Source organism: Calidris pugnax, unplaced genomic scaffold (genome assembly GCF_001431845.1).
Source record: "Calidris pugnax isolate Ruff unplaced genomic scaffold, ASM143184v1 scaffold41, whole genome shotgun sequence".
Taxonomy (NCBI): domain Eukaryota; kingdom Metazoa; phylum Chordata; class Aves; order Charadriiformes; family Scolopacidae; genus Calidris; species Calidris pugnax.
The window spans coordinates 24398345-24423348 of record NW_015094509.1 but is presented as its reverse complement, the minus strand read 5'-3'; the positions used below and the strand labels follow the sequence as shown (position 1 = coordinate 24423348).

Sequence of the window (25004 nt, the reverse complement as noted above, 5' to 3'; positions counted from 1 at the left end):
CCCCCCCCCCCCCTAAAATTTTCTTGCTGTTCCTGCCCATTTTTTTTCTGTGTAGATGGGTCAAGATGAGGCCTGATATTTTTTTCAGATATTGGGATAAAAGAAGAAAAAACTTTGTGTTTGCACAGCCCTGAAGTGAATGGCCAGAAGGAAAAGGAAGGCGATGTGATTGCATGGCTGTGACTGTCATATGATGCAACATTTTGTGCTCTACAGCATTGCAGATGCTTTGAGCTCCTTCCCTACTCTGTCATTAGTGGCAGAGCCACAACTAAAGATAATGACCCCTGAAACCACACACTTAACATTTTTAGCTCACAGTATATGATTATGGTAACATGCTAAAGCAAAAACGACACATCAAAGCATACATTTTTTATAAAACATATTTGTTTTCTAACAAACGTTACTATAGTGAAGGAAAAGTTTCCTTTTATCTTTTGTGGTTTTTAATTCTTCCTTCCTTCGTTTCCAGCACTTTTAGTGAACTAGACTTGCTTAGGTGAGGTAAGTAGAAAGGTGAAGTAGATGTAGGAAAGAACAGTGAGGTCTGTGAACATAAATTAGGATTTGGGGTGCATCTTCTCTGTATTTAAGAACTACTTTGTAAACAATAAAATGTTTTGCATTTATACCAATGTGATACACAGCAGATCTGGACAATGACTTAATCTCTTGTATCATTTTAAAAGCTGTTTGAAAAAATATGAAAGTGCAACGTCTCAGGCTGGAAGGGAAACAAAGGTGTTCTTGCTTCCTTTTGGGTCTTGTTATTTATAAGATTTGAGCCAGAAGAATTTTTTTGCTCTGTGAGGTTCTGGGTAGAAGTTTAACCATTTCTTAAATTAATTAATTTTGGGATTTATTATGAATGTCTTCATTTAACAGTGTAACATTCTTCAGATCATTACTGTCTGTTAAGCGTATTAAGTTAACATAGTTACTGTGTTAGCTGAATTGAAATCTCAATAACTAGTGGTAATATAAAGAAATAACTTAAATTTGGAAATATTAACTCCTCTTTTTAAACTTATCTTTCAGGGGTCAATTCCATCTTCATGTGTAAGCTTTGTAACCTGTTTTCACCAAATCAGTCTGAACTGTTGTCCCACGTCTCTGAGAAGCATACGGAAGAGGGGACCAACGTGGATGACATCGTTATTCCTCTCCAACCTCTGACAGTACCCACAAACGTAAACAAAGACGCAGAAGGTACGTTCATAAATTGAGAGCAATGTAATTTTCAAAGTCATTTTGTTTTTTAATAAAACCTGTGGTGTGATGATTCTGCATTGGGTATAGAAGGATTTACATAGCTTGTTTTTGTAATGGTCACTGTACGACTGCCAACCTGAATTCCATGCAGAAGAGAGTGGAGGACAGATGCGGATAAACTCAGCGTGTGACAAGGGATGATGACATTGGTCAATTAACTCTGAATGTCAAGTGTAGCTAAGTCTGCTTCCTACAGCTTTAATTTGAGGCTGTGGCATAGCAGAGGGAAGGTTGTGTGATAGCAGTAGAAAGCAACCAGGACACCATGGGTGGGTGTCTTGGGGCTTAGGAATGCTGGTGTGCTTTGAGTTGCCTAAGTTGTTGCTTATTGTCTGGCGAATAATATTAATAGTTCTATTCCAAAAAGGAAATGGCATGATTAATAATTTATACTTTGATATTGGCACTAGTAAATAAAGCAGTCTGGTAGTCAAAGGTTGAATTATTTATACCAAACAGTTTTGCTCTGCAGTGGAAGAAGTTCTGTTTTTAACTGATTATAATTGCAGTTCTTTGTAATATTAGCAATGGGTTCAAAATAATTCAGACTTCATAATTATGTCTTCTTTTAGACCCTTATTGTGCAACAGATTTATGTTGTTGGCAAGCCTCTTATTTAACACAACTACTAGAGTTTTCCATTCATTTTGATTTCTGGATTTTAAAAAGTATGTGCTTATGAATAAAAACCACTCTAATATCATATACTTAAAACTTGGGATTTTTGTCATTAACATATGCATTTGGTATTTCTTCATTTATTTACCAGTAGAGATTTGGTAGTTGAATTGACTTCATCAACATAAGAAGGTATTTCTAATAATGGGCATAATACTGTTCAACTGTAGCTGTTGTCTCCTCAGATGGTTGGTGAGGAAAAATTGCACCAGATTATTATTTCACACAATGCCTAAGATTTAGAGTGCATCAGAAGAAGATGAATAAATATCAAATCTCAATCAAGTACCACAGTGCCTTTCTAATCTTATTTTAATGCTACAGAATGAATTTCTCAGGCATGCAGAATGCATCTTCTTTCTTAAATCTTTTGTTTCCTGTTAGCCCCTCACTAAACTGTATTTCTGAGCACAGTAAGGATAATTTTGTAACATTCTCATTCATTTTAGTAAAAAAGCTCTCTTGTAAACTTTTTTTTTGCATTTGTATCAGGGACTGTCTGCACTTTCTGTATTATATGTTGTTAAGCATGCATCGTACATTTGTGAGAATAGTATGTAATTACCATTATGATCTGAAGCTGCAGCAATTAGACATATGTAGCTTTTAAGAAAATAACTTTACTAATCTAATTATGTAAAACATAGCATTCATATGTGAAGTTACGTATCCATTAGTTACCTTTTTCATTATTCTTGGTGAATGCTTCTCAGCATCTAATACGATCGTATGGTGCCACTTTTTCATATTAGCCCAACTCTTTGCCTTCTGCTGTCAGTAAGAATGTCAAGGTAAATTACTTTCACGTAGATTTCAACTTATAAACATAATTTAATGTTACTTCTTTTCCATCACGCAGGTTGATTGGAGAAGAGGATAGTCTGTTGTGAAGTCATTCAATTATTTCCTGAGTTCTTTTTGAAAAAACAGGGTATTTCACAGTTGAATATAGGGATTTGAAGAGTTCTCTGTCGAGGCATCGTTATTTGCATCCTATTATGGAATCCTCAACAGATAAAACTTTTTAGTTTATAATACACAATTTTTTCTCAGTGGACCCTCTGTAGGAATTCAGTATTGTCACTAAAAGGGGAAGTGATTGATGAATGACAGTCTAGAAATTACAATGTCCTTTTAGTACTCATTGAATGAGAGATGAACCTTGAAACCTTTTGTCCCTTGAAAGCATAGTTTCTCTTCCAAGTATTGGTATACAATGTAGGGAATCAGAGAATCACAGGGGTTGGAAGGGACCTTTGGAGATGATCTAGTCCAACCCCCTGCCAAAGAAGGGTCACGCAGAGCAGATGGCATCCAGGTGGGTTTTGGATATCTCCAGAGAAGGAGACTCCACACCCTCCCTGGGCAGCCTGTTCCAGGGCTCTGGCACCCTCAAAGTAAAGAAGTTCTTCCTCATGTTCAGATGGAATTTCCTGTGTTCCAGATCCAGCATTGGTATAGATGAATGAACGCTGAGTTGTTAATGGAACTCTGTGTTCTGCCTGAGTAATAAATTAATTATTTTATAAGTACTGTGAACAAGTAAAATGCTAGGCAAGTAACTTGTTTTTATTACTCTGTTATTTTATTAGCAATGCTGTCTTCTGGATTTTATTTAGTCATGTTACTTTCCCATAGTTGTCCTGCTACATTTAGAGTTGATTTGTCCTAATTGTCTTGGTTAGATTTATTTTTTTTTAATCAGATGGAACCCAGGGTACCAGCCAGATGTTGCTGTTATGGAAATTATTCGTAGTTCGTATTTTGTCCAGTGTTGTAGTGTGACATCTTTGTCTGTTTGATAGGGATTGCTCATATCTCCTACTCTTCCAGAGACAGAGATGTTTGCCCCGTTACAACACTAAAATGGTTTATTGAAGATGTTTTTTACACGTGTATCTTGAGTTACACATGTAATTGAGTTAAGGCTGAGGAGTAGAAAACCAGAGGAGAAAAATCCATTATATACTTACACCCTATAGTCTTATCAATTTACTGCATTTTCCTGTACGTAATAAAGTAACTTTGAAAAATCCTACCCTCTAGGGGTGTTGTCCTTTCGTTAACCAATTTTGGCAAAGCTTGGTTTTGAGGCAAACACTGTACTGAGGATCATTAAGCCCAGTGGAATCCACAGTGTTGAGGTGCCAGGATCTACATGGTCTACAGTTGGATCTATGAAGAGTTAAAATTCTAAACAGGGAAGTTAATGTTACTTTAATTTTGTTTCCTTTTATCCAACTTTGTTTATTTTAAAATAAACCCTAGTACTCTGGAGGTCTGGTTGTGGATCTCTGTTTTTATATAGCCTGATCCTAGACAAGTAATTAATGAGAACAATCGTAGACCTCAGTAGAATCTGATTGAGATGCATATATATATTGCTTAGCTAAACTTCAAGGGATTCATTAAATATAATTCTGCTCAATAATAATATGAAGGCCTCATAAATGGAAATGTTCTGTGCTACTCATGTTCTGAATATTTTTGAGACAATTGATTATTAAATGGACCGATTCGGAGAAGCTTATGTGAATAATTCGTATGAAGGAACAGTATAAAAATAGACATATAGTTTATTTCATTATTCTCTTTTTGAAGTGCCTTTTTTATGTCCTTGAGTACATAATTACATAGTGTAGCACATAATGTCTTCCCAGAATATTGACATTGCACATCCAATACCAGTCAACGTAAAGATTGGTTCCAGCGAGTCTGTGATGAGTGTAAAATTCCCAGAAAAAACTAAGATATTCTCCAGGGAACAGGATCTTACTTTTAAAATCTTTTTAATGACCAATTTAAAACTTCTGACTAAGCATCCTTGAAATAAGTGGGGATTTTATTTATTTATTTAACAAATTATTTTTAACAGTTGAGCAGTTACATTGATTTTTTTTTATTATTTTTTTTTGCAAGTGATGATGTTTCTGATGGGCTCGGTTGTGTGCTAACAGAGGAATGGCAAAGTACAACTATTCAATTCCTGTGTTTTGTTACTCTTGGGTGGTGCTTTGGACTGTGATGAGTACAGCGCAGCGCGAATGGCTCGCTGGTGGCTGGGTAGGGAGAGACAGCTGGAATTTTATGGTCCCGTGCATTGTTAAAAGCCTAAATCTGGCATTGCTAATTCAAAGTGGCTTGCGATGTGTTTGGCCGTGAAAAGAATCAAACAAAAAGCAAGGAAATGAAATGACTGTCATAAGCTCAGAAAGTCTGGTGATGCATCAGTTATCCATATGAGTTGTCCTGTTCCTGTCTACGTTGCTACACAGTGCTTGCCACCAAACCTTTTTAAAATGTCTGAGAATTACTGAAAATTCTCCTACTGGCAGGCTCATTTACAAACAAATATCAAATCCGCACATTCTTTATATGTTTGCAGCACCATCAGTAGTTGCAGTGATAGGAACTGCAGTTACGTAGGCCGTAGAAGTGGATCTACCACCAGCCTTCTAAAGGAGCAGTTCTCACATTGCAAACAAGATTGTGTTTCCATTTCTTTCATAGTGTGAACGTGCTGCTATGTTTTACATTAAGTTTATATTAAAACAATCAAGAAGAAGTAACATAGTGGGTACTCTGATGATCGCATAGTAAAAGAGTGAAAAGAGTATTGTATGCAGAGAATGTGGTGTTGCATTCACTCTTCAAATCCCAGGATGTAATTATTTTATAGTAACCTGAGCAGTATCCCCATCTGTATTCCTCATACTGTGTTTGACACTTTGGCAAACTGTGACCTTTTTGCAGGTTGACATGAAGATAAATGTTGCTTGTTTCCTTGTTTTAATTGCATGGTAATTTCTTTAGCTCAAGGCACCAAATACTGATTGCTGCAATTGATGGTGATCAAAATCACACAAAGAGAAGTTTTGAGAGCATTGAAATCACCCTTCTCTTTTTGGCTGACAATTGACCAAACTATTTTTACAGGAGAGCAGTAGCACAGAAATTCAGAACACTGCTGTCAGAGGGTCACAAAATTTATGTGAAAAAGTTGCTTTTTTCCTGTTCATAACGAGGCTTTTAGTATTCTTTTTACATTATATTTAAGTACACGGGTACTCAATCACTCGTCTAACAGGACAGAATGCTTCTTTTTCACTTGATACCAATTATGTGATTAATTCAAAGCTGTGGTCTCTGTGTGTGAGGTTTTGTTTGTCTGGAATGCTCAAGGGAAATACTTGAACAGATTTTGAATAAGGTGCTGCCACCACCTCCTGTTCTCTCCCATCATCTTCCCTTAAAGTAATTTATTTTTTCATATGCTCTAAGTCCACCAATTTGGTAAAGTCTTTTAGCCCTTGTACTTGAAAATTACTCATTGGGGTTTTTTTTTAATATTTTTCCTTTCATGATTTTTTCAGACTTTTACATTGTCACTCTCAATTTATCAGGCAGAAGGTAGATTATTGGCTTGATGAAAACTTGATAAAAAGCTTTAGACAGTTCTTAATCTTTGCTCTTCATATACCCTGGTTTTGGTGAAAGTTTCTGGAACAAGAGCAATGGAAATGTACATTTCTCTTAAGAGGCACAATTTCTGTGCAGTACTGCCAGTCTGTTTTAGCTTGAATAATCTCAAGATATTTTAAAACCTTTGGAACTGCAGCACTTTCTTAATTACTGCGCATTTCTCTCTTTTAACCCAGAAACATATTTCATACTTTTCCCATTTGTGCTGTGCAAAAACCCCCAAACCAACAGTAAAAATGTGAAATTCTGAGGAGAATAATTTTATTTTTATTTCTGCACAAGTCTCAAGATTTGGAAATATTTTAGCGTAAGAAAACTTCAAGGGACCTCTCTGCTGTGACCACTGTAAGATGAAGCACGTGCAAGATGTAAATTTGCTTGTTTTTTCCTGAGCAATTAACCCAGAGTTCTTCACAAAATTTTAAGTATTGTCCATTGTAATTTTAGTATAAGTCCATTGTCTTTCCCTATGATGTTATAAAGATGGTGGCTGACAGGTGCTTCATACCTGTTCTGTTTCACTGAGCACATTTTCATGCACATTATACTCTGGGGCTTTTTTTTTTTTTTTTTTTTTTTGCAATTAAGACAACCATATCAAGCTCTTCTGCCTTTTAATTCTCAAAGCTGGAATTCATTGCACATAACTGAAGGTTCTTAAACAGGGAACTTGGTCACCATGGGATCCAGAGAAGATTCAAGCCTTTGGGGTTTTTTTTTTTTTTTTTTTTTTTGCAATTAAGACAACCATATCAAGCTCTTCTGCCTTTTAATTCTCAAAGCTGGAATTCATTGCACATAACTGAAGGTTCTTAAACAGGGAACTTGGTCACCATGGGATCCAGAGAAGATTCAAGCCTTACGTGGTCTGAACTTCACTCTGGAGAGTAGTTCCTCTGTTCCTTCAATATAGAAGACGGATATTAACTAATTTGAGACCTCAGGTGTCTAACATTAGATAATATGAGTCCTAAAAGCCTGGAAGAAGCCTGGCTGTGCCCCATTTTGCCACACACCATCAGGAAAACTCTTCTAGCTGCACCCTGATTGTTCCTTTGCAGAGCTACGTATCTTTATGCAGATGCACAGAGTAGATCTGATACTTCTCCAGATGTCTGCTCAGACTTTAAAAGATCATTTAAATGCTACTGTGTTTCGTGAACTGACAGTTTCTTGCAGAAGAGTAGCTTCAAAGTAAATAACTAAAATGTACACAATAACAATGGGATTATTCTTCAAGAACCACAGTATAAAGAACAAAAAAACCAAGCAAGCAGCCCCTGAGATTAACCAGAAAGAGACCGATTATTTCATTGTATTAAACTATTAGATGGAAGTACCTTGTAGCTAGGCTGGAATCTCCTAAAATCACTTGATCATCATCTGGAAAATTCCCCCCTTCCCTCTGAGTATCTGCTTTTGTTTACTAAAAGCTTTCTTGGGATCCAGTAGGTTTGGTCAATCTTCAACAGTTCCATCTGTGAGCAGGTGACAGCAAGCTGATTTTGAACTAACTACAGCAGTGATGAGAGAAATCTTAAGGAGGAAATAAAAGTGAAGTTTTTCATGTTGTCATGCATTTCTGTTCACTACATCTCATTGATTTTATCAGTGTTTCCTCTACAGAAACATGGAAATGTAATGTTATGTTGTATTTATTAAAAATTGTGGATTACTTCTGATTTTAATTTTTTAAAATACTCACTAAGGAAACATTTTTTGCATGACTTCTGGAATTTATTTTTTGACAACAATTTTTTCTATCAACTTTTGTTTTGAAAGTGCTAGCAATAAAGAACCACGCGAAATATTGGAGAGAAATAATTGTATTTATTAAAAGGACAAAGAGCTTTTGGTTTTAAAACTTAAACTGTTTTTGTCTGAATACGTGTCAATACTTAAGCAATTTCTTTCAGAGTGATTTTAAATTAAAAAGGCTTTTCCTAGAGTGTCAGAACACAGCACAGCAACTTTGTAGAAGATCACACTGCTACAGTTATACAACAATCTAAAAGAGTTCTTGCAGGGTAATTTCTGTAAACTGTGGCACTTTCACATTTGCTGATCTCAGTAACACAAATGTTTTTGCTTTGCAGCCAGCAGAAGAGCCAACAAATACCATTGCTTAAAAATAAGTTTGTGTGAAGCTAACCTTTTATTTTAAGCCTTAGGGATAGAAGCCCTCAAACTTCATGTAATCTTCCTGTTTTTCAAAGATCAGCTGGGTATTAGATAATCTGCTGTGGAATCTAATTACAGCTTCTTTCTAACTTAAAATTTATTTTCTAGAACTTCTTGTAGTGAAGAGGAAACGGGGCAGACCAAAAGGGTCAACTAAGAAGTTTTGTGTGGATGAAGATGTGACAGAAAATAATCATGTTCCAAGCGAAGAAACTCCACCTGGGGCAGAAGAAGGTCCAGAACTGTCTGAAGTGTCACCAGGCAGCTTGGAATGTAGGAAATGCAATCGGAAGTTCTCCAACACGCGTCAGCTGAGGAAACATATCTGCATTCTTGTTTTAAATGAAGGAGAGGAAGAAGGAGATGGAGGTAAGAAAACAGCCGACAAAAATAACTGAAGCGTGTCATGAAATAGTGTGTTTCCATCCTGTGACCTGATTGGTAACAGCTCCTAATCCCCGTCTGTTTCTTTTAACATAAAAAGCATGTTGAATCAAAATGGAGAATAAAGTCAGAAAAGGTTATTTTAATTTTTTTCCAGAAGGTCAAAATGTTTATTGCACTAATGGTTGTCTTAAACTCCCTGAAATGCTTCTTTTGCATAAGCAACTGTTCTGTTTCTCACAAAAAAGAAAAAGTTTTCCAGCAAGAAGTGGTAAATATCACCCATAGGTGAGGAAGAATGATCCTGTACAGGTGTTTCTTTCCTGTAACTTGGGAATCCTGACTTCATTCCTGTTCTTTTGATGGACTTAAAGACTGCTTTTCTGGATGGCTTGTTTTACTGTATAAAAAATGATGCCGAACTCACCTCTCTATTTTATAAAAATTTTATGTTTGTCTTTGGAGTATGAGAATTCATTCTTTAAATTTAGCTTTAAGATTGATTTGAATATATTCAGCCTCTCAACGTTTTAGAATAGAATAGAACAGAATAGAATATTTTAAGTTGGAAGTTATGTACAATGATTATCTAGTCCAACTGCCTGATCCCTTCGGGGCTGACCAAAAGTTAAAGCATATTATTAATGACATTGTCCAAATGTCTCTTAAACACTGAGATGTCTGAGTCTTTGACCACCCCTCTAGGAAGCCTGTTTAAAAATACAACAGTGAATACTCAAACAGAATTTGAAATAGAATAGGTTGAAGGGACCTGCAATGGTCGCTTCGTCCAGCATTGCTCAAAGGTGAATGTCACATACATACAAAGTAATACTTTTGTCCAAGTTGTCTAACTTTATGCGAGTTTTGTGTTTGTGTTAAAATTAGGTTTTTGCTTTTGTTATAGTTGCTTGACGTGATATCCTGTTGGTTCTACTTGTAGACAAAATTTGGCATTGATTTTTCTGCAATTTTCTATTACCTTTCTGTGTCCAGTCTGTCATTGTGATATACAACTGGTGTGACTGTTCTGCATTGAGTGAGATGTTGAGTTTAACTTCTGTGGCGAAGAGTAATTAAAATGAGCTTAGAATATGTTGATAGAGCACAGAAACTCTTGCTTTGATAAAGTATCTGGTTATTTTTTTACTATCGTTAGTGGTAGGATTTTTCAACTATGTGTAGTGATTTTTACTCCAGCTGTCTCACTTCTGACCTGACAAGCGTCTGTGCCATTTGCTGTTTGTGTGTGCTAGAAACAATGTTAATATTTGCATTATTTCAGCATTGTTGCCTTTTCTAATCTTCTTTTAAAATAAAATCTCAGGTCAGAGTATAAACTCAAATTAACTGTTCTTGACCTGTTAGCTCATTAGAGCTCCTAAATCTTACCTTGATCTGGTTTGCTACAAAACACACTGGCAGATTTTTCAAAGTAAATTGCTCATCCTTGTCCTTTTTTAAAAAGAAAATAGCCTGTTTTGCACAGCTGAAATATTTTTCATTTATTCTCTGGCGAAAACAAACCAATCAAGCAAAGTAAGTCATTCTTGAGCAGCAAATAACAGGGTTGTTGGTGACTAGTGCAGCTAGAATATCTCTAGTCCAAAGCTTCCTACCTCAACTGCCAACTGTGAAGGTACTGGGAGCTGGTTTTGTCCTGAAGGGATAATTCTTCTAATTTGAGCTTTTGAAGTGTTATCAGAACCAGTTTTCACTATGAAGATGGGTGAACCTTCTAAATGTGAACATAAAACTCTAAAGTTGAAAAGTCAAGCAAATAATGAAATTATAAATATATTTGTATCTGTTCATGTAATTTCATGAGTACCTTTGCATAATTATGAAATATCCAAATGCATCAAGATTCTTGTTGTCAAAGTTCTTGACAGAGTCCCCGAGTTAGAGATTTTCACCAATATCATTGGCAGCTGAAAGCTGCTAAACTCGTTAATTATCTAAGTGATTTACAAAGCTGTCTGGTTTTCTAGTTTTCAATATGATCTGTGTTAATGAGTTTAAGGGCATTATTACATAGTATGTGAAATGATGGTACTTCTGCTTTGTTATTAAACTCAACGCTGCTCATTTCATTAGTGCCATCTTACTCTATAATCCTGGGAAATGGGGAATAATAATTCTGTATAACCTCTTGTGTAAGATTAATAATTTAGAAATTTTTGTATTTGTGTTTAAGGTTATTCTTACCCTGTTTGAGTATTAAGTAACAGATGAACTAGACTGTATGGAAATTGCTTATGCATCTGGTCAGTCTTATTCTTCTCAACTGCTCTGCTGTAACTCTTCTGAGATTGAGGACCAGAATAACAAGTGGTGTTCAAGATACAAGAGCATCCCTTGTTTATGCCATGGCATAATTTTTTTCAAAATCTTTTTTCTTCTGCTCTTTTCTTAATGATTCCTCAGATTATGTTTGATTTTCTGACTACTGCTGAGTATTAAACTCAGGTTTCCAGGGAACTATTTAGAAAGGCAGCCAGATCTTTCCTGTGTTACAGGAATCGATTTAGAGCCCACTGTTTTATCAGTAAAGTTTTTCCTACACGTGCATTGCTTTGCATTTACTGTCACTGTAGGTGGGAGTCTGTTCTAAACTATCACATCTGCATATATGTGTTTATGCACAAGGCTTTCTAAGCTTTAATTACTCTCAGCAAAGATCAAGTCAGTACTTTTGGGGAGCCTGTGGAGCAATTGCTTGCAGCCTCCACTGACTGTGTTAGCTAGAGCTCTAGAGCTCTGTAGATAACGGCAATTCAGAAATATAGCTTGTGGGTGCCTTTAATCTGCTTTAATTCTAGGTTATTCTGTCACCAGGTACTGTTTATAGAGAGATCTTTCTGTAGCTTCGTTGTTATAAAATGGTATTGAATCTAAATATATCATACACAGATAGTGCTGTAGCTGTCTCAGCACATAGTACTGCAAGTGTTACACCAGGCATTTATTTTGTTTATGTGTTTTTGTGTGTGTATAATGTTCAACAGATATTTCAGTTACTTGAGCAGATGTGGTGGATACCAACATTTTCTACAGTAATGAGACAAAAACTATTTGAAATGACACTTATTTTGGTGTGTATGAGAAAAGGAGTATTGAAACTTCTCATTTGATGAGATTTCTCCGTTGCTGAAATTTTTAGAGCTAGATAGAGAATTTTATTGAGGCTCTTTGAACCTCCAAGAGTAACAATATCTTCTTTCTCATTTCAGTAGTTCAGAGCAGATGGCTAAAAATTGTAAGGAGCTTTTACTGTTCTTCTCCCTTAGCCTTGCACCTCTTACCTAGTAAATATGGGTTGGTTTTTTCCCCCTTTTTTATCCATACATTTCCAACTTGAAATTACTTTTGTCTGTTTTTCTAATGCTTCTGGTATTTTTTGTAGTATTTTTTTTACTACTTTCTCAAGTTTTTAATTTCTTGCAAAGTTTAGCACTATATGGACATCTGATTAATAATCAAGTACGTTTTCAACCTGCGCTGGGGCCAGCTTGGATGAAGTTAATTTTCTTCATAGCAGCTCATGTGATGTGGTGGTTTAGATTTGTGACCAAAATAATGCTGATAATACACTAACGTTTTAGTTATTGCTAAAGCATGCTAATCACATAAATATTGAAAAGGTATATATTGATATTCTGCGGGATGTTCTTTATTGAGAGAAACTTAATACATGTATTGAGCTGCAGTTGAAATATTAGGAAAGATTATCAAGTAATAAAATGTTTTGCTGTATTTTATAGATCCATAAGGGAAGTGTTGAAATCCTTATCGTACTGGATGTTTAAAATTACAGTGAATAAATCACTATAAAACTGTATTGAAACTGCAGTGTGCATTGATGAGAGGAATAATTGGTGGATGTAATAGGCCTCTGCTGTTGTTTGCTGCTGTGGTCAGTGATCCACGTTGACCTCTCGGAGATCAGTGTCTCATTGACAGTTCTCCCACTCTTTCAGGTGTCACCAAGCCGAAATGGTTAGTGGCATCTGATTTAATCCTTGAATGCATAATGATTGCCTTCACCTTGTGGGTCCATTCAGTAAAACAGCAAGAAAAATGTGTGTTAATTCTTTTGCACAGAATTTAAAAAATGTCCATTGTGCTTACAAATCCCCCATAGACGTGCTTAGTAAGTTTTTTTTCTTTACTAGAGGGCTTTTTTGCCTAAGAAAGTTGCTGTGATTTAAGCAGAGCTGTGTGTACACCTATTTCTGTTTTTATTTGGTTAAACCAAGTTGAAGGTTTTGGCTAATGGATTGGATTTGGCTGGTTGGAGGTACTACCGTCCATTCTTTTTGTCCTAGAAGAGTTGAGAATCTTCGTGAGCAGCCACGTGTCTTCGCTGTGTCTGCTCCCAGTCAGAAAGTGGAGCTGCTTCAGCCCCCATCTCTGGGATGGGCTGGGTTAGAGGGTTTTGGCTGTTTCTGGATTGGATCAGTTCCCCAGCAGCTGCCTCTAAACTCACTGGTTTTGAGGGCTAGACAACAGGTAATTATCTCAGCCAGCTTCCCTCTCCAACACTGCTGCACACCTGAACCTCTGGCAGGTACAAGAGAGGACATTTGATGGCTGGGGAGTGGGATTTGAGTGGATGACAGATTAAGCATTGGACAGCCCAGATTCTCTTCTCTGGAATAAACCATTAGTTCCTAATGAATTAGAGCCCTGCATAATTCTTAAAGATGGCACTTTTGGCCTAAGCTTTAAATGTTTTTGCCATCAACTGGATTCTAATTTAAATGAATTCTTTCTGTGAGTAGTGTGTCAATCTCTGCAGGAGAAGCAATTGCATGTTTCTATTTTGAATGGCCAGTTTACTTTTTCCCGGCTGCTGTCTTGCTACTATGAAATACCAGCATCTTTTAGGAGATAAGAAGTAATTTGAAAGAAGGGGAGTTTAAAAACATGCCAATTAGGGATGTGTAGCAGTGCCCGCAAAATGTCGCACATCCAATTACAAATGCAGAGAGCGGTACCTTCAATTAATGACTGAAATAGAATTATGGGACAGATGAACAATCTGGTTTGACGGGACTCTGAGAGCAGCGATTCGTTCAGAGCTGACAGGAGCTGTGCTCATCAACACAGACACCACCAGTTCTTAAGCGTGTGAGAAGGCACAGGCACGGCACGGTATTTGTTGCACAAAGAGAAGCAGGCATTTAAAATGCCAGTCGTCAGACAGGAGAGGTGAGTTTATTTGTCCATTGAATGGCAGTGCCAGCTGACAAAGTGCTAAGCTACTGCTTAGCAAGGCAGGCACAGTGCAGCAGTTTGTCTAAGTAAATCTGTTTAGGAGCAAGAGAAGACCCTTACCACTCAGAGAAACAGTGCTTAGCTACTCTAAGTTGCATATACTCTATTTTCTTGTAAATCATCTTAAAATCACTTAGGAGTGTTTCTTTATTATGGAACAAGAATTGTTTTATTATACAGGTGAATTGACCTAAATCAAAACATTTATTTTGACTTTAATCCACAATAGTAACACTTAAGTAATTTTTTCCAGGAAGGCAACCAAATTACCAGTGAGATGGTGCAACATTATGGAGAGGCGATTTGAGCCCTGTGGTCTAACTTGAAGCTCTTGGTTTTCATTAAAACATGCTTTTGTCTTCCTTCCTAAAGCACACGTTCTCGTTCAACTTTTTATGGTGTAGAGAGACTTCAGGAAGAAAGCAGCTGTCACTGGGAATTAAGAGGGTTTTTTGGTTTGGTGATTTGATGGAGAGTGTTGGATTTGGAGGGGTTTTTTAAGCCTCTTTCACATTACAGATTGTGAAATAGTTCTCTTTGTAGCAAAAAATATTGGCAACGTGTGCACCCCCAGCTCCTTATCAACAAATCTCTTCCTCTCAGAAAGGGGAAGGATGGGGCTACTCTCACTGACATGTCAGATTAATGAATTAATTTTAATGTTTAAGCATCAGAACTTGACCACTCAGTAGCATATTAGGAAAGAAAAATGGCATGAAACATTTGCTACCTTGTTGTGGTAATAGCAGTTAGTTACTCATCATTTGGGTCACTAACAATCTCAGTTCTGTGGTTTATTCTTTTCTTCCTTTTCTATTTTTAGTAGAATTCCAATATTCAAAAGTTAATAGAGTTACAGGTTGATACGAAAAGCATGAAAAGGCAATAAAATGTTTTTGTCTCTTGGTTGCAACTGCTTTATTTACTCTCTAAACTGACTCTTAACTTTGTAACAGTTAGAAAAGAGGATGCAGAAGTGTGGTCCTTAGATTCTACTCATACGCCGGCTGGGAGTTCATTATGTGGTCCCAAGCAAAATGAGGAAAGTTTTGTTATCCTAATCACAGCTTTCTCTTCCGTCTATGGTTCTGGAATTTTGTTAGCTAAAATGTACTAAAAAATGACTTTGAGTTTTGTCCACAGGTGTATCACATCTTTTTTTTTTTTCCCCTCAAACAATCACTCATTCTTACCATCCACTGAACAAAAGCAGTGCAATTAACCTAATTAATTTCTGTATTTGTTGTTTAACAGTATGTGAAATAGCCTCAGGAGAACACAATTTAGTAAGCAGTTTACATTCTTTGTGTATGCTGATTCTTTATGAGAAGACTTTATTCTCTTGCTTGCCTGGTCCTACTGTGAAATTTGTGATGATTCATTTCATTATTGATAATGGAGGCTCTTTTGTAAAGGAAATGTGGAAAAATGTGTTTGTTTCATCCCACCAAAAGAAAACATTGCACAGGCAGTTTCTGGTCGAAGGGGATATTTCTTTATATTCCAATATCCCTTTGAAGTATTGCTGTGAAACGTCAGTGTTAGAAGTACTCGCTTTCGATATCAATCAATAATCAGCTATATTAAGAAGTTAAATTGGGACTTAATGAGACCCTTTATACCTATAAAGCAGCAGTATTTCCCAAAATTATAGAAATCTACAGAGAAAAAAGGTAGTTGAGAAGAGGCATATGGCAAGGATTTTTAGCTAATGAAATGGAAGAAATGAGTAGCCTGCATGGAAAAGGAGGGGGCTCTTAAGGCAGAACATAATTTTCTGTAATCTAGAAACTAGAAGCTGGGACAAAAGCGTCGCTAATGTGACTCCACAGAAAGATGGCTTGTGTTGGAATTCAGTTTGCTATGTGATTATTGCTCATTCTAGGTATTGTAAATATGAATATCAGATTTACATATTAGCATCAAGTCATTAACAGTTGTCAGTGTACACATTTTTGCCTCAGTGTGCTTGAGAAATCTAACCTAATTCCTACATAACCTTGTTTCCTTCTGGTTTTTTATCTACTAAAGAGCTTATAGTTTATCTGTGTGCTGGTTACTTGATTGGCCCTAAATATGCTACTTTAGTTTGTGCTTCTGCCCTTCATTCCTTTTAAGGATTGTCCAGCACTCTTTAACCCCGTGTTCCATTAAAGTAAGACCATGGGAAACAGATTTGTTTGAATCTCAGCTGAATGTTAACAAAATATTACTAATTAAAACATGGCCATACCATGTAGCGTGCTTTGGTCTCTTCTCCCAAGTAACAGGCAGTAGGACAAGAAGAAAAAAAAGCAAGATTGGATATTAGGAAAAATTTTTACACTAAAAGGGTTATTAAGCATTGGGACAGGCTGCCCAGGGAAGTGGTTGAGTCACCATCCCTGAAGATACTTAAAAGACAGGTAGACATGGTGCTAAGGGACATGGTTTAGTGGTGGGTTTTGTCAGTGTTAGGTTCATGGTTGGACTAGATGATCTGAAATGTCCCTTCCAACATAGACAATTCTGTGATTCTGTGTCTTTCCACTACTTTTGCTATCTGCATGTCGTGAACAGACCACAGCTTTGCTGTTACTGGTTTTTATTTATATATTGTTTCCCTCTCAGTAGAGCTGCTAGAGCACATTATGAATATACATTGAATGACTTACTCTGGAGATTGTGTCAGCTGCTTTGTATTCAGAAATAAAAAACTCACAATTCACTGGATTAATTTATAATTTTCTTTCTTCAAGCATTTTTTGCTTTCCTTACTCATTACCTTTGGAATGTTTGCGTAATGCCTTAATTTGTCAAGCATATTTTCTCTGGCTTGCATTTTCTACTACTTCATCTAATATAAAGAAATTTTGTGGGTATAAATGTGCAACCCTCCGTTTTTATTCTGTATGCTGCTAATTCTTTATACGTAAGAATTATTTTTTTAAATTATTATTATTATTTTTTTAGAATTAGGTAGGGAATTAGAAATAAAATTTTTAGAAGTAGGTAGGGAATTCCTCATTTGCTTTAAGTAAGAAAAAGCTTCAGGGAACAACTTAGCTGATTACTGCTTATTCGTTCTTATTTCAGATGAGATATTTGAATGCAACTATCGCATTGCTTTCTAGTTAACGTGTCCAAAAGTTATCCAACTTAAGATGCTGAAGACATTCTGAACAGCAACAGATAGGGGATGATTTAAAAGTTCAGGACTTCAAAATGTAGAGCTACATCTCAGGAGTCAGGTTGAAACAAAGAACTGGTTTGCACCTTAATTCTTCTTGAATCTGCCCTGTAAAAGAAAAGTATGTTTCTGGCCATTGATTCAGAGTAACAGTGGGGAAAAAACACCTTTTCTAGAAAGACTGTTGGAGTCTATTGCAATGGGGAAAGACTATCCCCATTAAATAAGAGGGATAACGAGTATTTCTTCCTACAGTAGCCTTGATTTTCTCCTAATTCTTTCTTGTGGTGTTAGTGACTGTGTTACCTGCATTTCTTTTGTACATAGTTACGTTTTTTTTGATGTTTGCTCTTTAGGTAATGATTCTGACGTTGACCTTGACAGGAAGGAAGATGAGCGAGAAAAAACTCCAAAGAGGGCAAGAGTTCAGAAAACAGAGAAAACTCCATCAACTAAGGAGACTGAACAGGTTCCCGGAGCTAAAAATCCGATTATAAGTGTGGTTTTGACAGCCCACGAAGCTATTCCAGGTAATGAGAATCACCAGTTATTTAATCAAATTTGTTTTTGTCCATGCTGACACTGTATAAAATAGTCATTGGTCTGAGACTGAACTGCTTAGGGTACTTATTGTCTGAAAAATATCTGGCAGTATTTGGTTATCTTGATACAGAATCTCTGCATCTGACAGCTACATCATTTTAGACCTGCTGTCAGATATCTTCGTAGGTGTGACAAATGCTTGACCTGGGTGAAGTTATCTACGTTAATATCAGTTATTTTTAGTCTGTGAGTGATTTTAAAGAAGAAACTGGAAAAAATCAGTGATCAAGGAAAAGGAAAGTATTTTTTACCTGCAATATCTTAGCAAACTATTTATTTTAAAACTAGTATTGAATTTGCCTGTTTATATAAATCTCACTTGGCTGACAGAATCCCTTTTGAATAGTTTTGTGCATTATTTTCAGCTTTATAGCTTTATTGTTCTCCTTTTCATTATTGCTAACATTTACGAATATTTGTTTTGCTTATAGCTCTCAGAACAACTGGAATGTATTTATTTATTTTACTGTTGTGGGTTGAAGCTAGCTGGACTTTCTAGGTTGTTCTTGAATGTCTTTTGATATTGAGATCTGCGATGTGCTTGGCCTTTGCTAAAATGCATTTCTGATTGTGATGATAGAGGACGCTGGATGAGCTCACCTGCAGATACCCTGTGTGCTAAGTAAAGGGAAGTAAAAAACACCTTCACATTCATTGTTTGAGAAACATCACACAGGGTTTTGGACTTACACTGAGCTGTTAAAAATTTGGTCTTGCATTGTTGTAAATGCGGGGGAAGGTGGAAGAGGACTGGGGAGCACTGGGAATGTGGAAACCTGGCTTCAGGGTGTTTTGAGGTCTGCACCGTTTAGTTTCATGAACCCCAGGCCCCTTTCTCTTGTGTGATGGGACCCTGGGCTCTTTTCTAGCTGTTCCTAAACAATTATTTGCCCACTGTGTCTCCCCTCCCTTTGTGCCTCTCTCCCACTGCAGGTAGCTTCTGCCCCATCCTGGTGTCCATTCCCCTCACTACCACACATGAGGTTCTCCTTGTGTCCTCAGCTTCTTCATCTGGGCAAAGAGCAACATACAACCACTGGTTATGGGGTTCATGTCAGACAGAGTTAGTAAATGGGTTCATATAGATATTCATTTACACACATCCTGCCTTCCTCAGGGCTTTTGGGAAATGCTGTATTTGGGGTTTCTTCCCTCCAGGTGCTAAATTTTATGAAACTTGTAAGAATCTTTATCTTTGAGATCTTTAAGTTTCTGGCAAGGACTAGAACGATTTTCAGGAGAGGAAGGAAACACACGGGAGGCAGTGTAATTGAAGACCCATTTTCTTAGGAAACTAATCTAAAGAGACAAAATAATAGTAAGAAAATGTGGTAAGCATGTGTTGTGGAAGAGGAAATGAAGATCTAGAGGAGATTGTTGCCTTCATTACTACCTAGTAAATTTTGTCTTCAGACAACAAAAAGTTTGGGTTTTCTCTACACATGCTTTTTGAGTGACTCAAAATATTAAAACAACACCAACTTGGGAGCTAATTGTGTGTGATACATGTTGCATTCAAAAGCTTTAATGAACCAAAGGGATTTACAGTCATATGTAAACCTGCAGCCATCTTTGAAGGCCTCTCGTTTATTTCGTTGGCAGTAGTAATCTTGCTACATTCAGGATCCCAGCAAGACTATATGTAATAAAGTCATTGCTGTTAAGAAAGTTATGAATTATCATCCTACTTTTCAGAATTTGGAAATTATAGAAAGTATTAGATAAGTGGTTAATTCTTTGAAGTTTCAAAGGAAAAATATTTCATTTAATACAATTATGTTTTAATTTATTTTTCATTGCTTTTCTTTCTATTTTTTTAATTAATTTCCATAATCTAACTAAATTTTAGTGTCACTAGCCATTCTTACGCTGTTCTGCTTCCTCAGTAGTACTTTAATGCCTGGAGTTTTTATACAGATCTTCCATTTTTCTGGAGATTTATCATGTGCTAAAGAGGTGAGTGCTATAGACTGCTGTTGAAGAATATGAATAGATAAAACATTTTTCCCCTGCTTTCTTTGTGCTAGATCATCTGTAAAATTAAGTTGAAATAAAGCTCAGAAGTGCTTAAGCACTATCAAAACTTAGTCATCTTTCTGCAAGCATTAGCATTCTGTAGCCACCTGTTATCTATCCATGCTAAAGATGCATGGAAATATCCCATTTCCTGTCCAGTGCAGTAAAATCCTCTTGAAGACGCCAGATAAACATTCTATCCATTAGAAAAATGGAGCAGGCTATAAGATTTAGTTGTATTTTATCCACAATATAGAGGAAATATTCAGATTGTATGTCTCCCTTCTTAAATGAAAGATGCTTTTAGGAGTATCGCTTAAAGAGTTTGCTGTAATTTTGCTGTACACTATTTAAGTTTGGGACACTGCTTTACATCATGTGTTCAGTAGATTATGACTAAATTGATCTCTTCAAAATCCCTCCTAACAAACAGATCAGTTAGTTTTTAACTTACCAGAAAGGACAGTCGGAAAATATTGATTTTTCCCTGTGTTGGTTTTCTATAATGTTTACTTGTGAAGCAGATGAAAGGTAATAGATTAACAGCTTTAGAGATCTGAAAGCTCGCATTAACCCACAGAGTAAATAGTTTAAATAAAAGTGGTAGATTTTTTTTTTCTGTGCCTTGACAGGCAGGCCCATGCAAACCTCATGGAGTTCAGCACAGCCAAGTGCAAGGTCTTGCATCTGGGTTGGGGCAATCCCAGGCACCAAATACAGGCTGGATGGTGAGTGGATTGAGAGCAGCCCTGCAGAGAAGGACTCGGTGGATGAAAGGCTGGACAGGAGCTGACAGTGTGCACTCGCAGCCCAGAAATCCAGCCGTATCCTGGGCTGCATCCAAAGCAGCGTGGCCAGGGAGGTGATTCTGCCTCTCTTCTCTGCTTTTGTGAGACCCCACCTGGAGTACTGTGTCCAGCTCTGGAGCCCTCATGACAAGAAAGACATAGACATGTTGGAGGGGGTCCAGAGGAGGGCCACAAAGATGATCAGAGGGATGGAGCACCTCTGCTACGATGACAGGCTGAGAGAGCTGGGGTTGTTCAACCTGGAGAAGAGAAGGCTCTGGGGAGAGACCTTATAGCCCTTTCCAGTACCTAAAGGGGCTACAGGAAAGGTGGGGAGGGACTCTTTGTGAGGGAGTGTAGCAATAAGACGGGGGGTAATGGTTTTAAACTGAAAGGGGGGAGATTTAGATATTAGGAGGAAATTTTTCACTATGAGGGTAGTGAGACACTGGCACAGGTTGCCCAGGGAAGCTGTGGATGCCCCATCCCTGGAGATGTTCAAGGCCAGGCTGGATGGGGCTTTGAGCAGCCTGGTCTGGTAGAAGGTGTCCCTGCCTATGGCAGGGGGTTTGGATGATCTTTAAGGTCCCCTCCAACCCAAACCATTCTATAATTCTAAAACTGGAGGGACCCAGAGACCTTCAAGAGAGGGTGTGCTGTGTTCATGAACATGTGCCTTGTATCAGATTAAACGAAGTACAATTTTTCATAAGCATCGCAATTAAGAATGTGAGTGAATAACTACAATTATATGCACATCTAAAAATACTTTGTTATGAATGGTAGATACTTTTATTCATAGTCTATTTTTAAGAACCAGTGCGTAAACTCTGCCAAATATTCAATCTTCTGGGTTTTTATGTATTTTATTTCCCATGTTTAAATTCTGTAATATTATCAAGGCTTCTAAAAGCAATTTATTATTCATGCTCAATTAGTTTGATTCAGGAGAGAGTCTACTTTGAACATTTAAATTGCTGTTTTATGGGAGTCCTGTAATATTTTAAAGACCCAGCCTGTTAGTAGTAGAGTTGTTTTAAGTTCCTGTAAAGATGGTCAATGGTAGGATTCTTGGGTTTTTTGATAGAGCTCAAGATATACAGAAATAGCATAAAATATTTAAATTCTTGATGCTTTTTTTTTTTTCATGCCTAAAGGAGCTGTATTTTTTTTCTTCTACAAGTTCTTAGTACAACATTCTGCCGAGTTGTTTTTTCTCTCTTTTTTCTCTCCCGAGTTTCCACTGAGGAACCACTATCCGTAAAAAGCCAGCTGTGTTCTCCTGCTGTACCCGGTGCTGCACTTTACAAACACTTGGTTCCGTCTCCCATTGAGATTTTGGGAAGCAGGGAAGAAGTGGAAGAATGTCATTTTGCTTACTGTTTTGGGCCTCAGTTTAACTGATGACAGTCTTCTCTGTTAAACTAATGACAGTCTTTTCTGTTGAAGATGACTTTTTTTTTTGAGCTCACAGAATGATGTTTGTGAGTTTATGACACATCTGAATTGATTTAATATCAGCCTGTTGCCAAGGAAGCTTTCCTGCTTGTCTCTTATTTCCCAGTTCAATTCTTTTTTGCACTGACAGTTGTGCTTGTGTCAGCCTGTGGTAAACTGGTTCAAAAAAGTGGCAAAATAAATACACACACATGCTCATGAATACCTGGGCACGTGTGTTAGTCATTAATTTGTGGTATAGTAGTGATTGCTGTGGCTACTCGGCCATTAGTAGCCCATAGTTAGGCAGCATCCCAAGTGGATGGAGGCATCTAACATTTCTTAATGCTTCCGTATCTTCTAATGGTAGGAAGCAACCACCTAACGTGAGGGGGTGTAATTGCCAACTGTGAGCGAGTACTTTCTCAGTATGTTTGAAGAATTGAATCTCCCTCTTCAGGTTTTTAGAGGTATTTTTCTCTCTACTTCTTGCATCGGGAATCTAGAGGCAGTGATACCAGGATGACTTGGAGCACTGTCCATTCCAAGTATGAAAAATACAGCTGAGTTAGTACTTACCTAGTTCACCTAATTTAGATGATTAAAATTTTATACTGGTAGCATAAAAGTCTATTAAACAGTTCAGCAGACTTTTCAGGAAGTGCTCAAACATCCTGAAAGGCAGAAGGGCCCAGAGGAGGTTCATTGCAGAGCATTTAATGGGGATCTTTGTCTCACATTCAGGAAATGGGAAGCCTGAAAGAGATAGCTGTGCACACAGAGCAGGTCAAGATCTATTTTCTTTTAACTGAGTTGTTTAAATGGAGAAGAATTTGCATCTATTTTAAAAATATTGAAGTATGGAAACACTAGTCTGGTGTCTAATGTCTGTTTTATCATCTTTATGTTGAACCCACTGATTGAACCACGTCTCCTGTATGACAAGTTCCTGTCTCACTGGGCTACTACTGTGCAATGTGGAAAGTGCAGAGAACCTGGCATTTGTGGGAGAGGGAGTGACAGGATGAAGTGATAATGTTCTGGTAACATTTAGGTTGAAAACTTGGAAGATAAGTTCTGATCAACTGGCAGAATCTCTAATACAGAACTTGAAAGCATTATTAGAAAACAGTAGTCCAAAAAAGCCACTTTTAGATCCAGGCAGTTCAGTGAGCAGCAGAGCTATCACAGTCTGTTTATTTTCAGAGTTGGCTGATGTCCCATCTGATAGAAAAAGCTTTGATACCATGACACGCTCCCAAATGGTCTCTTTTCAAAATATCTCCGTTTCCCGCTTTAAATCACTCGGAAGGTCCCACAGGATCTCTGTCTTTCTCCTTGTCTTGTCTACAGCACTGCTTTCCTCAGCTTAATGTCCCTAAATCTTTCACAGCTGTTGTTGGGTGGCCCCCACTTAATACTGATTTTTCTCATGTGCTTTACTTGCCTTTTCCTGATGCTTTTGCTGATCTGCAGGCAAAAGTTTTTTTTAGTGGAACTAGATTTAATAATTTGCTAACCAGCTGGTTTTCTTTGGTCTGTGAGCTCTCTGTGGTTTAGTTTTGTTCTTATAATTGTTGTTTCAGAGACTTTATGTTAATACTGCATGTATTTTGTAAATAATGTCTTCAGGAACCCACTCTTTGAGGGGAACAAGAATAATTTCATCCTTTTCGTTAAAGGAATAGCTAATGCATCATTCTCTGAACTTCATTCTTTCTATTCAGGTGATTCATTTAATATATACTTACATATGAATGACAGTGAGGATCTGTTAAAAATACGTTGAGTATGTTGACTCTGTCTTTTGCTTTCTAGGTGCTCATATTTCAGATTTCTTTTATTCTTACTGTAAATTCTTTTCTGTGTCACACAGATGTGTTGTACTTTTTTCCTCTTCAATCAGGTGATTGAAATGAGATTAGATTCTAATGTAATATACAGGAAAAAGAAAATAAAGGGAAACTTGCCAAATTTAAGTTTTACTTGAAGTTGACTTTGTTATTCAAAGATACTTCCATGTGCAACCTCTCTTGTTCCCTTGTCCCCAGTATATGATAGAACAATCTTTATTTACAGGTCCTGTAATATTTTTATCCTAGGATGGATGGTTGTTCATCTCTTACTACATATTCAATGTCTTGTTGTCTTTTTGTTATTCAGTATATGGTCCCTCATTTACTATTTGTTTTTCAGTATCAGACCAGAAAGCAACATTCTTTTTTTCAAAGATTTTTCTATAATACTTGTTAGTAGAACATTAAGATTTCACAAATGTATATATAATTTTGCTGTATATATGTGAATAAATACATAAATATACAAATGTATATAATTTAAACTTTTGAAGATAACAGCATTCCCATTGAAGACGTGGGAGTCACAGACAGACAAAGATGTTAAAAAGAAGGGAATCAATCAATAATGGGTGCTTGGTTTGATGTACATGAGGTTTTGTGGTTTGGGGTTTTTTCTGTGTAAATTAATATTTCTATGGATTTTCATTATCTTCAATGCTAACTGTGGGTGCCTAGCATTAAGTTTTTCCTGCCACTGTTCAGAAAATAAAGAACACCCATCTACATAATCTCAGCTCAATCACATCTCAAAATACGCTTATTTTTGCCCCAGCTGACTGTAAAGCTCTGAGGGATAGAATCTGATCTTATTGCATTCATCCCAAACCCCTTTACTTCTGCTTCTAGTGGAGA

The 25004-nt window shown here is 36.9% G+C and overlaps 1 protein-coding gene across 3 annotated transcripts in view; it reads left to right on the top strand.

Moving 5' to 3' along the window:
- Positions 1-25004, top strand: part of ZFAT (zinc finger and AT-hook domain containing) — a 112432-nt gene that overhangs the window by 41597 nt on the left and 45831 nt on the right. For all 3 annotated transcript variants that reach the window (XR_001414448.1, XM_014965477.1, XM_014965476.1), the window contains exons 2-4: positions 1042-1212; positions 8725-8985; positions 17806-17979. Coding sequence is in view for 2 of the 3 variants with exons in the window: in XM_014965476.1 (XP_014820962.1) it covers positions 1042-1212; positions 8725-8985; positions 17806-17979 (606 nt within the window). In the remaining variant the exon portion in view is untranslated. The remainder of the gene's footprint in view (positions 1-1041; positions 1213-8724; positions 8986-17805; positions 17980-25004) is intronic.